Below are 12,703 nucleotides of genomic sequence, written 5' to 3' on the forward strand. Positions count from 1 at the left end.
GCCATGTCTTATTCGATGCCATTGCAATAACACATGATGACAGCAGCTACTGGTTCCTGAAAAACAATGTCACACATAGAATACACTCTCACAGCAGAGATGGCCAACTTACATTTTGCTCCACGAAACGCTTCGCGTCGTGGATGAATGCCCCTCGTGGGCTTTCGATCAACCGTCGTAGAACCAGGGCGTCTCCTCCCCCTCTCATTGCGCTGATGGCGTCTGTACTTTGGACACCGCGCCATGTCTTATTCGATGCCATTGCAATATCGCATATGATGTCGACGATGACAACCAAACGAAAAATGAAAGAAGGTTTTAATTTAACCCCAATTTGAAATAATTCTCCCTTTAAGAACTCCTTAATTTTGCATAATCAACATGGTCTCTAATGAAATTCGTGTTATGCACGAATTCTCCCCCTCGTTTCGGAATAATCTAACGAAAAATGAAAGAAGGAGTTCAATTTTGAATAAGGCCAGATTAAAATGTACCCCCCAAATCTTCCCCATTACGCCTAATCAGAATTCATGTTTGCCATGAATTCTCTTACCCCTTCTCAATTTTGACTGGTGCGGGGATGCCCGCCAATTCCCCATTAAGCCTAATCAGAATTCATGTTAGCCATGAACTCTCGTCCCTCCCCAATTTTGAATAATGTGGGCGATGCTCCCCCTAATTTTGAACTTAGCGGAGCCTAATCGGACCTCATGTTAGGCATGGAGTCCCTCCCCCCAATTTGAAATAATTCTCCCGAGTGTACCTAGCAAATAGAGACAAGGAGGCATTAATCAAACAACGATCTAAACACATACAAATGCACTTACCTCCTGCGCAAGCAGATCCAACGTTGTGTTGTCATCGTCGACATCATCTTTAACTGCGGTCTATCCCACGCTCGCTTTTATACGCAGGATCTGTGGTTTCCTATTCTTCTACTGTATTGGGGGCAGAGAGAGAGAGAGTCGCGTGATGCGAAAGACGATACGCTATTTATTGTCTATCGTTTTTACATGGGTTGTTCGTGGTCTTCCACAAGAACCCAGGGATCCAATCTAGTAATAAAGGACCAGAATAAGGATTCTACGAACAAAAACCTCAATCGGGAAACACTCACAGTATTTGACTCGCCATCCAGCGTTCAGCGAGTTCTCTCCAACCCGCTGCACTCGCTCTGTTCCACTGGTGCACCAGGGAGTAGAGGAGGTGCTCCGCTTTCCCGAAGCTTAAAGGGGCAGTACCTTCTAGCGGTAAAGCTTTCTGAGAATGACGAGAGCTTTCTTTTTGCTCAAGTGACGTGCTTTTCTATAGCGTTCCACACACCCCAAACCACACGCTGGCTTTCCATATCCCTCCATAAGTCGTCCACGCAATGGAGGCCTGCTGCTGCTGCTGCTGTTGAGGCTCGCGAGATTTGGGTAGAGAAATCAGGCGCAATAGTTTCGAGACTTTGGGGAACCAGGAAGGTTTCTTTCCCGTCTTACGTTGCAACAAATAATTGACGAGTTTGTAAACGGAGGAGTGTCTGATGGGCTTGCCCGACACGGAGACACAACCCTCGCGATCCCAGGAAAGAACCTTCTTTAATTCCGAGGCGACCCTTTCCGCTTCCTCTTCGTCCACCTCTAGAGAGAGGAGCGAATAGTCAAAGTGATTTGTAGCGTCGGACGCCTTGTTTTTATTGTCGTAGGGGTCAAATTCGTACTGCTTTAGTATGCGATACAGTGCTTGTAGTATGAGTTTCACTTTGACGTCGTCACTCTCCTTCGAGGAAAGAATGTTTCCGATGGAGGAGGAGGAGGTGGTCACTTCAATTCTCTTGGCCATTGGCGAAAAGGTTCAACACGGCGGAAAGTAGGAGAGGAACCACCGACAAAAGAACGCCCTGTCCTTGCTGTTGAGACAGATAACGCTTCAAACGTTGCGGATTCTTGTGAATCTTTTTGTAGGCGAGCTGATGTAAAAAGCGTTTGTGCTTCTTCAAACGCGCGAAGGTATCTGGAGCTAGAGCCACCTTTCCGTTCAATACATTGAGGCAAATTTCGGAGAGGTGTTTTATGTCGGACGAGGACGAACGTCTCAAGACGGCGCGACGGCGCGGAGGGGGTAGAGTGGAGAGTACTTTGAGTAAAGTGAGGTGAGGGCGAAGATTCATTTCGGAGCGCAGATATATTGACGTTCGCCCGGAAAGATGTTGCTACACAACCTGTGATCCTCGTGCGTATAGTTGTGAAGATCCACGAGTAAATATGTGTTTGGAGACGACATCGCTTGTTTATATGCGTCTAGAAAATACTCCAATCTTTTTCTGCCAAATAGCTGCTGGCCGAAATGTTCCATCTGGTGCACGCTGCGCACGGTGCGCTACAGGACGACGTAACTGGCGTTGTAGGATATTGTTCTAAAATGGCTACTGTCGAAAAAGATGTTTTGAACGCGTAAGAAGATCGACGCGTTGGCGTGGTGAGAACCCCGAATGAAAGGATCGGTCACCCCCTTCAAGGAACCGGCGTTGGTCATGTGATCGTCGACGACGATCAGCGTAGCGCGCGACGTGTCCCACTCTCGCGGTAGCTCCTTGGTAAATTTTACGGAGTCCCCGAATTCGTCCTGCATGCTCGGCAAAGCATATTTCTGCACGTAGAATATTTGTGACGGAGGCTTGTCCACCATGTCATTCAGGTTCCTCAGCACGTTAGCAACGAAAGTAGATTTGCCGCACAGGGAGGGGCCGCTTAAGATACAGCGAAAGGGATGACGGAAACGAAAAGGTTCGGGGGAAGACATGTTGCGAGCGTACACGTTGCACGAAGAGAAAGAAGAGACTGAGACTCGAAGAGAAATGCATCACTTTTATTTAGACGTCGTCGTCGTCCTCCTCCACATCGGAACTGCGTTCCCAATACAGATTATCCAGGCTAAAGTTGGACTTCTTTTTCGCCAGTCTGTCCGCCGCTAAGATGCAGTCGAGCGTCTTCATCTTGTCCTGACACATTTCTTGACGCGCTTGCAACCATTCCAGGCGGTGGACTTGAAAGGCTTCCTCCACGATGCCGCGAATAAATTCGCGAGGTTCTTCGTTTTTTGTCTTTTCCTTGCGACGACGAGAAATGCAGGAGAATAAACCACACATGGCGTTTTCCACGTATCGGTCAGAATGATGACCAAAGATGACCTAAAGATGAGACAAAGATGACCAAAAGACCTATGATGAATAAAGGCAGCGCGGTGCGCGCTGCCTTTATGCAGATAAACGCGCGCGCCAAGAAACGAGAGTGAAAGCGAAACTCAGAAGCCACCCGTCGCCGCTAGGAGCGCGCGCAGCAGAGAGTCGAAACCGAAAACACCCGCGGGCGGCGCAGAGGGCGCTAGGAGTGTGCGCGCGCATGCACGGACGGGTGGAGCAGAGGGCGCGCGTGCTTCGATAGCTGCCGCTGCGCGTCGCCTCAGTCAGTTTCTCTCTGGCTGTCGTGGAAAGCAGACGTGCGCTCCCTGCGCTCGCTCAGTTTCTGGCTGGCTGTTGTAGAGAGCAGACGTGTGTTCCCCGCGCTCGCTCAGATTCTGCCTGGAAGTCGCCGCGGGGGAAAAGGTGAGTGATTTGACACGCTCCTTTTCTCGTATGTTTGCCGTGTTTAGCGTTGACCAACGAGTGATTTGACCGCGCTTGTGTTAAGCCTTTTTTCGCATGTTTAGACTTGTTTTGCGGTGAGCAAGCCTTTTGTTCGTGCTGACGCATGTTTAGCGATGTGTGCCCAGTGGCTCCCGCCTTGTGTTAGCGGCATAGTGTTGTGACGTTGTGGTTAGGCCTAAACGATCGCCCCCCCCCCCCCCCCCCCCCGTAAGCCTTTTCCCCCGATGTGTACCGTTTTCTGTTTAGCAGTAGCGGTTAGACCTTTTCTCTCGCATGCCTAGACTTGTTTAGCAGTACTGTCATTTTTACCTGCCGCTAGTATCTTGTTCTCTGTCTTTCTCGTCTAGAGCTATGATGGTGGCACCATCTGGTGTGATGCCTTGCAACTCAGTGGCCACCTACCGGTGATCTCTGCAACTGCTGGGTGCCAACTACCAACATGGCGGGCGCTGGTCACTCGGGTGTTGCGGAGCGGCTTCTTCGTCGAGCCATCGTTGATTTTCGAATAAATTGTTTCTCTCCACTCTATTTCTATCTTTTTATTTTATTTTCTGCCTATTTTTTATTTTTTATGACCACGATTATCCGAAAACGCACAACTGGTCTGGACGCGAGATAGACGTTCCCCAATTAGTGTGATGGCTCCCTGGAGGGTGCTGATTAATGTTGGGGGTCCCAATTAGCTCTAATTGCTAATTAATGGCGTCCAGACGAAGATGTGCGTTTCCAGATAAACGTGGTCAGTACTTACTACTAGCGACACCACCTAGATAACACAGAAGGTCCCGGCACTCTTCCAAAAACGTCACGCATCTGGCCCAGGTGCCGTACATTTTCAATTAGTCAGCTTTTCTCTTCTGCGCTCTTTCGGTGACGTCACATCAATGTATCACCAACAGCCACACCAGGGCCAGGTGCGTCTTGTAAATTGAAAGAGTGTGGAGGCCTTCTCCTTTATCTAGAAGGTGTTGGCTAGAGACCTCCTGCGACTATTGTAGTGCAAGAAAGCATGCTGGTTGTCGCACAACGCTGCCACAGGGAAAAACAAAAGAAAGGAAAAAACGAAAAAGAATGAAAAAAGGATATGACTTTTGGGGTTCCTCTAAAGGGAAAGCATGGGGTTGTTGAGTGATTTTGAGATTGGAGTTGCATTCCACTGTAAGTCACACGATGACGCCAAATGTAAAATTGTATCCAGGAGTGCGCCGTAGCTATCGAGATTAACGAACGTCATGTTGACATTGGATTCGGTTTCAGGGTGATGTAAGCAAAAGCTTGGGTGACGTCACAAAGGTGTACGATTCTATCATCGAGATAAATGTGATTGAGCTATGGTAGGACTTTTGTCTTGGTATATGGTAGGTATAGTCTCGACATGCGGTAGTAGGTAGTGGTATGGTCTCGAGATATGGTAGGGTAGGTAGTTTTGTCTCGAATTTGTGGCTACTCTGCTCGGCATAAAAGAAACCGGAAGTTATCGACAGTGACGCCGCGTCTGCTAAAGTACTCTGTAAAACATGTAATGTTAAAGAATTGGTTGCGAATTTAATTCAAATATTTTGCACGGTGACTCTAAACGCCATAAAAAGGTGTGTAAAAGCGTCTGTGTAGCTTTGCTTTGGTTGTCGACAGTCGCTTTGAAGGGATAGTTCGCTCTCAAAACATCGAGTCGTTGATTTCTGTTGCAGACGGGAGTGTTGTTGTTGATTTTAAGTGTTGAGAGAGGTCAACTTTATCAGGCCCGTGCATTAGTTTCCTGAAGCTCGAGCGGTATGACTTATTGTAGGCATCTGAAAGCAACGGGATCCACGCAATGTAGGCGTTCGCTGACGTATGCGCGAGAAAAATGTGACGTCAAGAGGGCGTGCCGTTTCCCTGGCATCGAGATACGGCTTCCTATCGCCACTCCTGAAGCAACGTCACGAAACGTCACGCGAGCCTACCACCTCGTCCCGAAATAATGCTCTTCCACCGGCGAGCGGCCCCCCCGCCGTTGCCCACACTCTAAAGACAGAACTTCACCGCATAGCTGTGAGCCAACCATTGTCACGAATGATAAGGTTGTCACTTCTGATTCGTATAGAGAGGCGGGCGTACGCCTTTTTGTGGCAATTTGGATATATGAAAATTGCCACAAAAAAGGCATACGCCCCTGTCTCTCTTCGAATCGAGGAGGAGGAGGAGGAGGAGTGTCGTTGGGAGGAACCCGAGAGGTCTGCCTGCCTGAGTAGGCGGCATGTTTCTCGGGAAGGGAAAGGTGGTGGAGAGGAGGAGAGGAAAGGGTGAAGTAGAAGACCGAGCGGAATCCGCTCGGGGGGAGGATAGCTGCGTCCATGGGCCGACTTCAGGGGAACTGTGCCGGCATACGCCTATTACACATCTGAGGGAAACCCAGGAAAAACCCCAGACGGCACAGCCGGCCCGCGGATTCGAACCGCGGACCTCCCAGTCTCCAAGCGCACGCGTTACCGCTGCGCCACCGGAGCTGGTCTCTTCGAATCGGAAGCGATAACTCCAGCATTCTTGGCAATGGTTGGCGCACAGCGTGCTATGCGGTGAAGTTCTGTTTTTAGAGTGCACAGAAAAATACTGAATACTCCGAAAATACATTGATTTCGAGCGAAACGAATTGACGGAGAGTTGTTCATTGCCTATTGCACACATCCTTGACTTGTTTTTCTTTTTTTTTTTTTTTTTAGTTAGGGAGCTAATTATCCGTTTAAGTTCTGATTCTTGGTTTTTCAATATTTCTTCATTTTTTCAACAGCCCAGGGTCTGCGGATGGCAGTTTGGTAAATATTAGCGGCTTTGTGTACGTGAAGCAGAATGCGAATGCGGAGACTGGACTGGAGCTTCGCTTCCCTCCTCTACCCAACAATCCGACTGGATCATGGAAGGTCACGCTACATGATGTTGGTAAGCTACACTCTTAAAAATGAACTTCATCGCATAGCACGCTACTAGCTAACCATCACCTCGGATGATATCGTTACCTGCCCTGATTTGTTGAAAACGGGAGGCGTACGCCTTTTTTGTGACAATTATGAACAGCATAAGTGTCACAGAAAAGGCGTACACCTCCCGTTTTAAACAAATCCCGGCAGATAACGATATCATTTGAGATGATGGTTGGTTAACAGCGTGCTATGCGGTGAAGTTCATTTTTTAGAGTGTATATCAGTATGCGACGAAGCAAGGTCACGTACACTCTGAAAATAGAACTTCACCGCATAGCACGTAGTGCGCCAATCATTGCCGCGAACGATAGGGTCATCGCTTTTGATTCGAGGAGCGAGGGAGGCGTACGCCTTTTTGTGACAATTACCATATACCCAAATTGCCACAAAAAGGCTTAAGTCCCCTTCTCTCCTCGAATCGGAAGTGATAACCCTATCATTCGTGGCAATGGTTGGCGCACGGCGTACTATGCGATGAAGCTCTGTTTTTAGAGTGTAGAAACGCGTTTACAGAAGTAACATCCAGTATCCGGTGGTTGTAGCAAGTTAAAGAGGGTTAAAAAGTAGCAAGTGTTCGTACATCCGAAGAACTTTACGCAAACCATACGATAAAGAAAGTTATCAAGTCCAAGCTTGGCAATGCGATCTCAAGCCGCTTCAAAAGAAACAGAGCGATTAGCTTGTCATGCTTATCGTTTTTTTTTACCGTTATCCGATCTGATCTCTATCCTATCGTTATCGTTATGCTTATCGCTAAGCGTTATCGTGAAACTTTCCGATCTGCTAAATTTCGCTAATAAGTATACATGGGAAAAGTATGTTTGGGGGACAGCGAGTATTTTGAATCAAAGCCCATTTCTTACTCGAAAAGGACGGCGGAAACAAACTGATGACTTGTCTCTTTACTGTTTAATAGAGGATATTTTAGGGCTATAATTAATGTCTGTCGAACTACTTTGAGTATGAAAAAAAAAAAGATAAAGAGAGGAAAGCAAGGAAATAAAACAATCCCGCAACAAGGGATTGCGCTCCACAGAACTTTGGAACTGCAGCGGTATGCAGAAAATAGCAGCATAACAAAGTTTACATATTTGTTCTACAAGACAACCTGTGTGCTGTAATATACGCTGATGATTTGGATGATACTAACTATACCGGATTTGAATGATATTAACTATACTGTCGTTGGTCGCGCAAGACAATGAAATGTCTTCTGTGCGCCAAAGGGATAGAGTGTTTATTTAGACCCCACACTGACAACAGAACACCAGTAAAATGTTTAACGTTTCGAAGCTCATTCGACCTTCGTCCCCCTTAATGACATTTAGAAGAACCCTGATAGGCCTACCGAACTGTGTGAGCATGTGGAAAGAACAGGACACATGGTTGCCTTAAATTCCTCAGACATCTTATCACGTGAGGGTCGTTGGAATGTTAGAAAAAACATTGAGTCATGGTACATCGTACAACATCTGATTGTACGAATAAACATCCGGGACCACTTCCTGATACGCCCCCCCCCCCCTTGCTTAAAAGGAGCTGACGACGACCTGACAGATTTCATTCTGAGGATGAAGCTCGAGTGATTTTCGAAACCTTAAACATTCTACTGGTATTTTGTCTCGTTTTTAACCTGTTGTGTTGCCAGTGTGGAGTCCAGATAACCATGCGTAATCCTTGCACTTGGAGAATCTTCAGAGGGATAAGGTACCCCAATAACATTGAATATCCTCAGGATGTACGGATAACGTCCCAACGGATTCGTACGTCCGATGGATGTTCTGAGGGATATCCATCGGACGTACGAATTTGCTAGGACATTATTCGTACATCCAGAGGATATTCAGTGTTGTTGAGGTATATGGCTGAAATATTGCGCTACTTTTAATTGGTATTGCGCTACTTGGCGCTGCTACTGCGCTACCTATGTGGCGGGTACGACACTGCTTGGAGGCTCTTGCGAGAGCCCCAGTACCAACATAATAACACCTACGCTGAGTCAATGTCGAACTTCTATTACAGTGAACTGCCCACCTGAAAACGGGACTCGACTGCAGTGGACAAATTATAATCATATTTCTGCTGAGTCGTCAGTTCCAATGTGCCTCACAGGTAACCCTTTCTCTAATTTTTCCTTGTTCTACTACGAAGGCCACCTGTACCTACCTTTCGAATAGCTTTTCTGCTCCTCGACTGCGCGTCCACAGGAGCGCTGTTGGGACTTTGTTAATTGATTGTGTGAACTTTGTAGCATAGTCGCGAAAACGACGAAAATGAAGGTGGTGGCTCGCGGGCATTGTGTGACGTACACTCTTAAAAATGAACTTCACCGCATATAGCACGCTCCTATCCAACCACCATCTGGAATGATATCGTTATCTGTCCTGATTTGTTGAAAACGGGGGGCGTACGCCTTTTCTGTGACAATTATGAACAGCATAAGTGTCACAAAAAAGGCGTACGCCTCCCGTTTTCAACAAATCAGATAACGATATCATTCGAGATGATGGTTGGCTTGGAGCGTGCTATGCGGTGAAGTTCATTTTTAAGAGTGTAGTGCTTGGTTGGGCTCTTTTGGTTGGATGGATACGAGCACGTTCAGTTCTGGAATGAAACGCATTCAGGAACGGTTGGACGGGATCTGCTCCTTTGACGCTGCTTACGAAAAATTACCGATACGTAGTTATTACAAGCGCCTTCTTCGTGCACCAACGAGATAGAGAAACGTAGAGCGCGCAACCGTCCCGCGTTTCCCCTTTGAACTTTGAAGCTTCAAGAAGGCTTCCCGCACTCCTTCTTTCAAGGCAAAAACGAACGAAGAGCGAACCGAAGGACCAATGAAGTGCGAGTGCGCGACGCACATTGGGGTTGAAGCGGCCGTGGGACATGCACACTCTACACTCTTAAAAATGAACTTCACCGCATAGCACGCTCCTAGCCAACCATAATCTCGAATGATATCGTTATCTGCCCGTATTTGTTGAAAACGGGAGGCGTACGCCTTTTTTGTGACAATTATGAACAGCATAAGTGTCACAAAAAGGCGCACGCCTCCCGTTTTCAACAAATACGGGCAGATAACGATATCATTCGAGATTATGGTTGGCTAGGAGCGTGCTATGCGGTGAAGTTCATTTTTAAGAGTGTAGGCAGTGCGATTTTTTCTGCACGAAAACAATCAGCTGAATTCGCTATAAGCCGGTCCCCTTAAATTGTTGGAGGCATTACGGAACCAATAAATGCCACGGAATTTCGAAGCATACGCGCGCGAAGACTCTCACCACACGAGTCCCTAATGTCCGCCATTTGCAAACAAGGCAAGGTGAGGGCAACGTGGCTTCAAATATGGCTGCCGATTTATCTCTCTATTTGCCTCTCCACCTCGTTGGTGCACACCCCGACGGTGCATATAATGTTTCTTCATCATTTCGCGAAAGGGAACCAGCTCCCGTGGCATAGTGGTTAGGATGAACGCTTTTAACGCCGAGACTGGGAGGTGTCACGGGTTCGAATCCTGTCACCGGTCATGCTGTCTGAGTTTTTCCCTGGGTTTTCCGAGGACTTTCCAGACGAATGTCGGCACATTTCCCCCTGAAGTCGACCCAGGACGCATACTAACCCCACTGTCCCCCACTCCTTCCTGCTGTCCTCTCTCCACCTGTCCACGTCTGTACGGCGCTTATAGCCACAGTTGCTTCGCGGCGCTAACACGGAATTTAAAAAAAACTTCGCAAAAAGGAGTCGTGACTAAAGGTTCGGGGGACTTCGCACAAGACCCAACTCCCTGCCACAGCATACATACGTACCTCTACCATAACACAACCGAACGCCGTAGATACCACATACGGCACGCATAGTAAATCTGACCATGAATTGCAACCTTTCTAATCATTTTCTGAATACATTTTCAGAGTCTGGGCAACTGGTACCCCGCAGGTGTCTGGTAAACTTCACTTCCGAGGCCTCATGGGCACCGTTCGACGAGTCTCGCTGCGTCCACTTACAACAGGATCCAGTGGCCGGAAAGCAGGGTCAGTTGACTTCGTTCTTGCGTGACGGGGCGTTTACGGGGTGAACGCGGGGCGCGCCTCTTCATTAAAGCGACCGATTCCCGCAGCCCCAAAATGGGACATCCAGTGTGAAGGTCGGAGAGGAACAAACCAAGCTCTTTATTTCACCTGCAGCCTGCACTGTTACTCTGTTTTACATTTTGTTTTGTCTACACTTTGATCTTTGATTTTATCTGATCGTTATACGTTTAAGGTATTGCAATCATAACTGCGTTGGCGCACTATGGCCCTAGTTGCTAGTGCGCCAGTAATATTCCAATAATCAATCAATCAATCAATCTTTGTATTTTACCTAGCACGCGTGATACGAGCGGAGAGAGGGCCACATGGAAGTTGAAGGTGCTTCATTTTCGACCCAGCAGCAATTCGGACCCCGCAGGTCACCTCTGCCCTGTTTCAAAACGAAACTTGACCGCATATCACGCTGAGCCCCCATCCTGAATGGCCTCGTTCCTGGATTTGTTGAAAACGGGAGGTGTGCGCCTTTTTGTGGCGCTTATGCGGTTACATTAAAGGCTGGTCCACACTTTTGCAGTTACGGTTCCGCTTGCGCTTACGACAGCTCGTCGACATGGCAACGGAGCCCCGCTCTACGCAAACGCAGTACGTAATCGTAAGCTATGTGCCCAGTAGGAGGAGAGGATATACCGCATGCGTACTGTATGCGCGGAACGCACACTGTGGCTGCGGAATGTAGCTGCGTGGCTGCTCTCCCCTTGATCCCTAGGAGGTGCGCTGTAAACGGCGCTCGTTCATTGGTTCATTGTAATGTGATGAGATATTATTATTATTATTATGGTCCAGCATCACCCTTATTATTACGTCAACGGGGACTAGGAAAGCGGCCAGGTGAAATAGTTCCGCGATGAAAAGCACGTAAACGCAAGCTTTGGGCGTGTGCGACCGGTACATGAGCAGTTAGCTCCGAGAGTTGTCCCCCGTGAATTGCCGGAGAGGGGCGTCGTGAAGCACGGGAGACCGGGAATATACGACTCACTGTTGCCTCCGTGCGTGTCCCCGATGGAAAGGTTGTCCCGGTGCCCTTTGCCTGCCATACGATGGTTGGCTACTGGGTTGTCGAAGATCAGAATCGATGTGGAAGGCCAGGCCGGAAGACAGAGCGGGCTGGGTTCCTGGACCGCTAGCGTACATGCGGTGGTGCGGTCGACAGCGGCGTACCACGACTGGTGCAGGAGCGTTGCGCTCGGGAACATGCCACTGCGGTGTATGTCCGTGGAGGACCGTCGCAAAGCGTGAGGCGGCGTGGCGCCGTCAGAGTGGCCATGCCGTGTTGAGAGTGGTGCGGTGCGGGAGCGTCGTCGTCATATGTCAGGTCGTTGTATGTGCATGGAGCGTCACCGCCTAGCGAGTCCTTGGAGGAACGAGGCACCGTACCTTCATTGATGGCTTCCAGAGTGATTCGCTGGTCGATAGAAAATTCGTGATGGTACTGGGCCGAATTACGCTTAACGTGGTGTTCTTTGTTCGGGTCACCAAATGTAGAGGACGATGGCATTCCTCTACACGAGTCCTGACCGGCGATGATGGAATGTCCCAGCGGGCAGATGGTCGTGGCCTCACGGTTGGACGGTGTCGGTAGAACTGGCTAGCTGGCTGGCAGGAGCTGTAGCACGCGGCAGTGTGAACCATACTGAAGAACCCCGAGACGAGGGACACGGAAGAAACCAGGACACAGATACAACAAAATCACCAGATCGCTTGCTTCCTAACTATTTTATCAGTGTGAACCAGCCTTAATAGTCACTAAAGCGCGTACGCCCAGCGCTTTCCACGAATCACGAGTGATAACAGTATTATTCTGCGAAATGGTTTGGCTTTGGCTTCAGATTGTCATGTGGTAGAGTTCCGTTTAAAGAGTGTACTCAATGTATCAGAAGTATGTTTTCGTGGATGCATCAAAATCACTTGAAGGTGGTGAGCGAAGATACGTACATCTCCACCGCAAGCCATGAGTGACGCACGTGCTTCAGTTATCCCACCCAACTATAGTATGAGCAGATAATGCTGGTGGGGGAACACGACCA

At 48.4% G+C, this 12,703-nt stretch overlaps 1 protein-coding gene across 1 annotated transcript in view; it reads left to right on the forward strand.

The window, feature by feature from the left end:
• The window catches only part of LOC135375155 (uncharacterized), a 101,625-nt gene that overhangs the window by 50,180 nt on the left and 38,742 nt on the right, over window positions 1-12,703 (forward strand). The window contains exons 9-11 of the mRNA XM_064607882.1: window positions 6,399-6,547; window positions 8,611-8,700; window positions 10,500-10,619. Of these exons, the coding sequence (XP_064463952.1) occupies window positions 6,399-6,547; window positions 8,611-8,700; window positions 10,500-10,619 (359 nt within the window). The remainder of the gene's footprint in view (window positions 1-6,398; window positions 6,548-8,610; window positions 8,701-10,499; window positions 10,620-12,703) is intronic.

This window comes from Ornithodoros turicata, unplaced genomic scaffold, assembly GCF_037126465.1.
Source record: "Ornithodoros turicata isolate Travis unplaced genomic scaffold, ASM3712646v1 ctg00000829.1, whole genome shotgun sequence".
NCBI lineage: Eukaryota > Metazoa > Arthropoda > Arachnida > Ixodida > Argasidae > Ornithodoros > Ornithodoros turicata.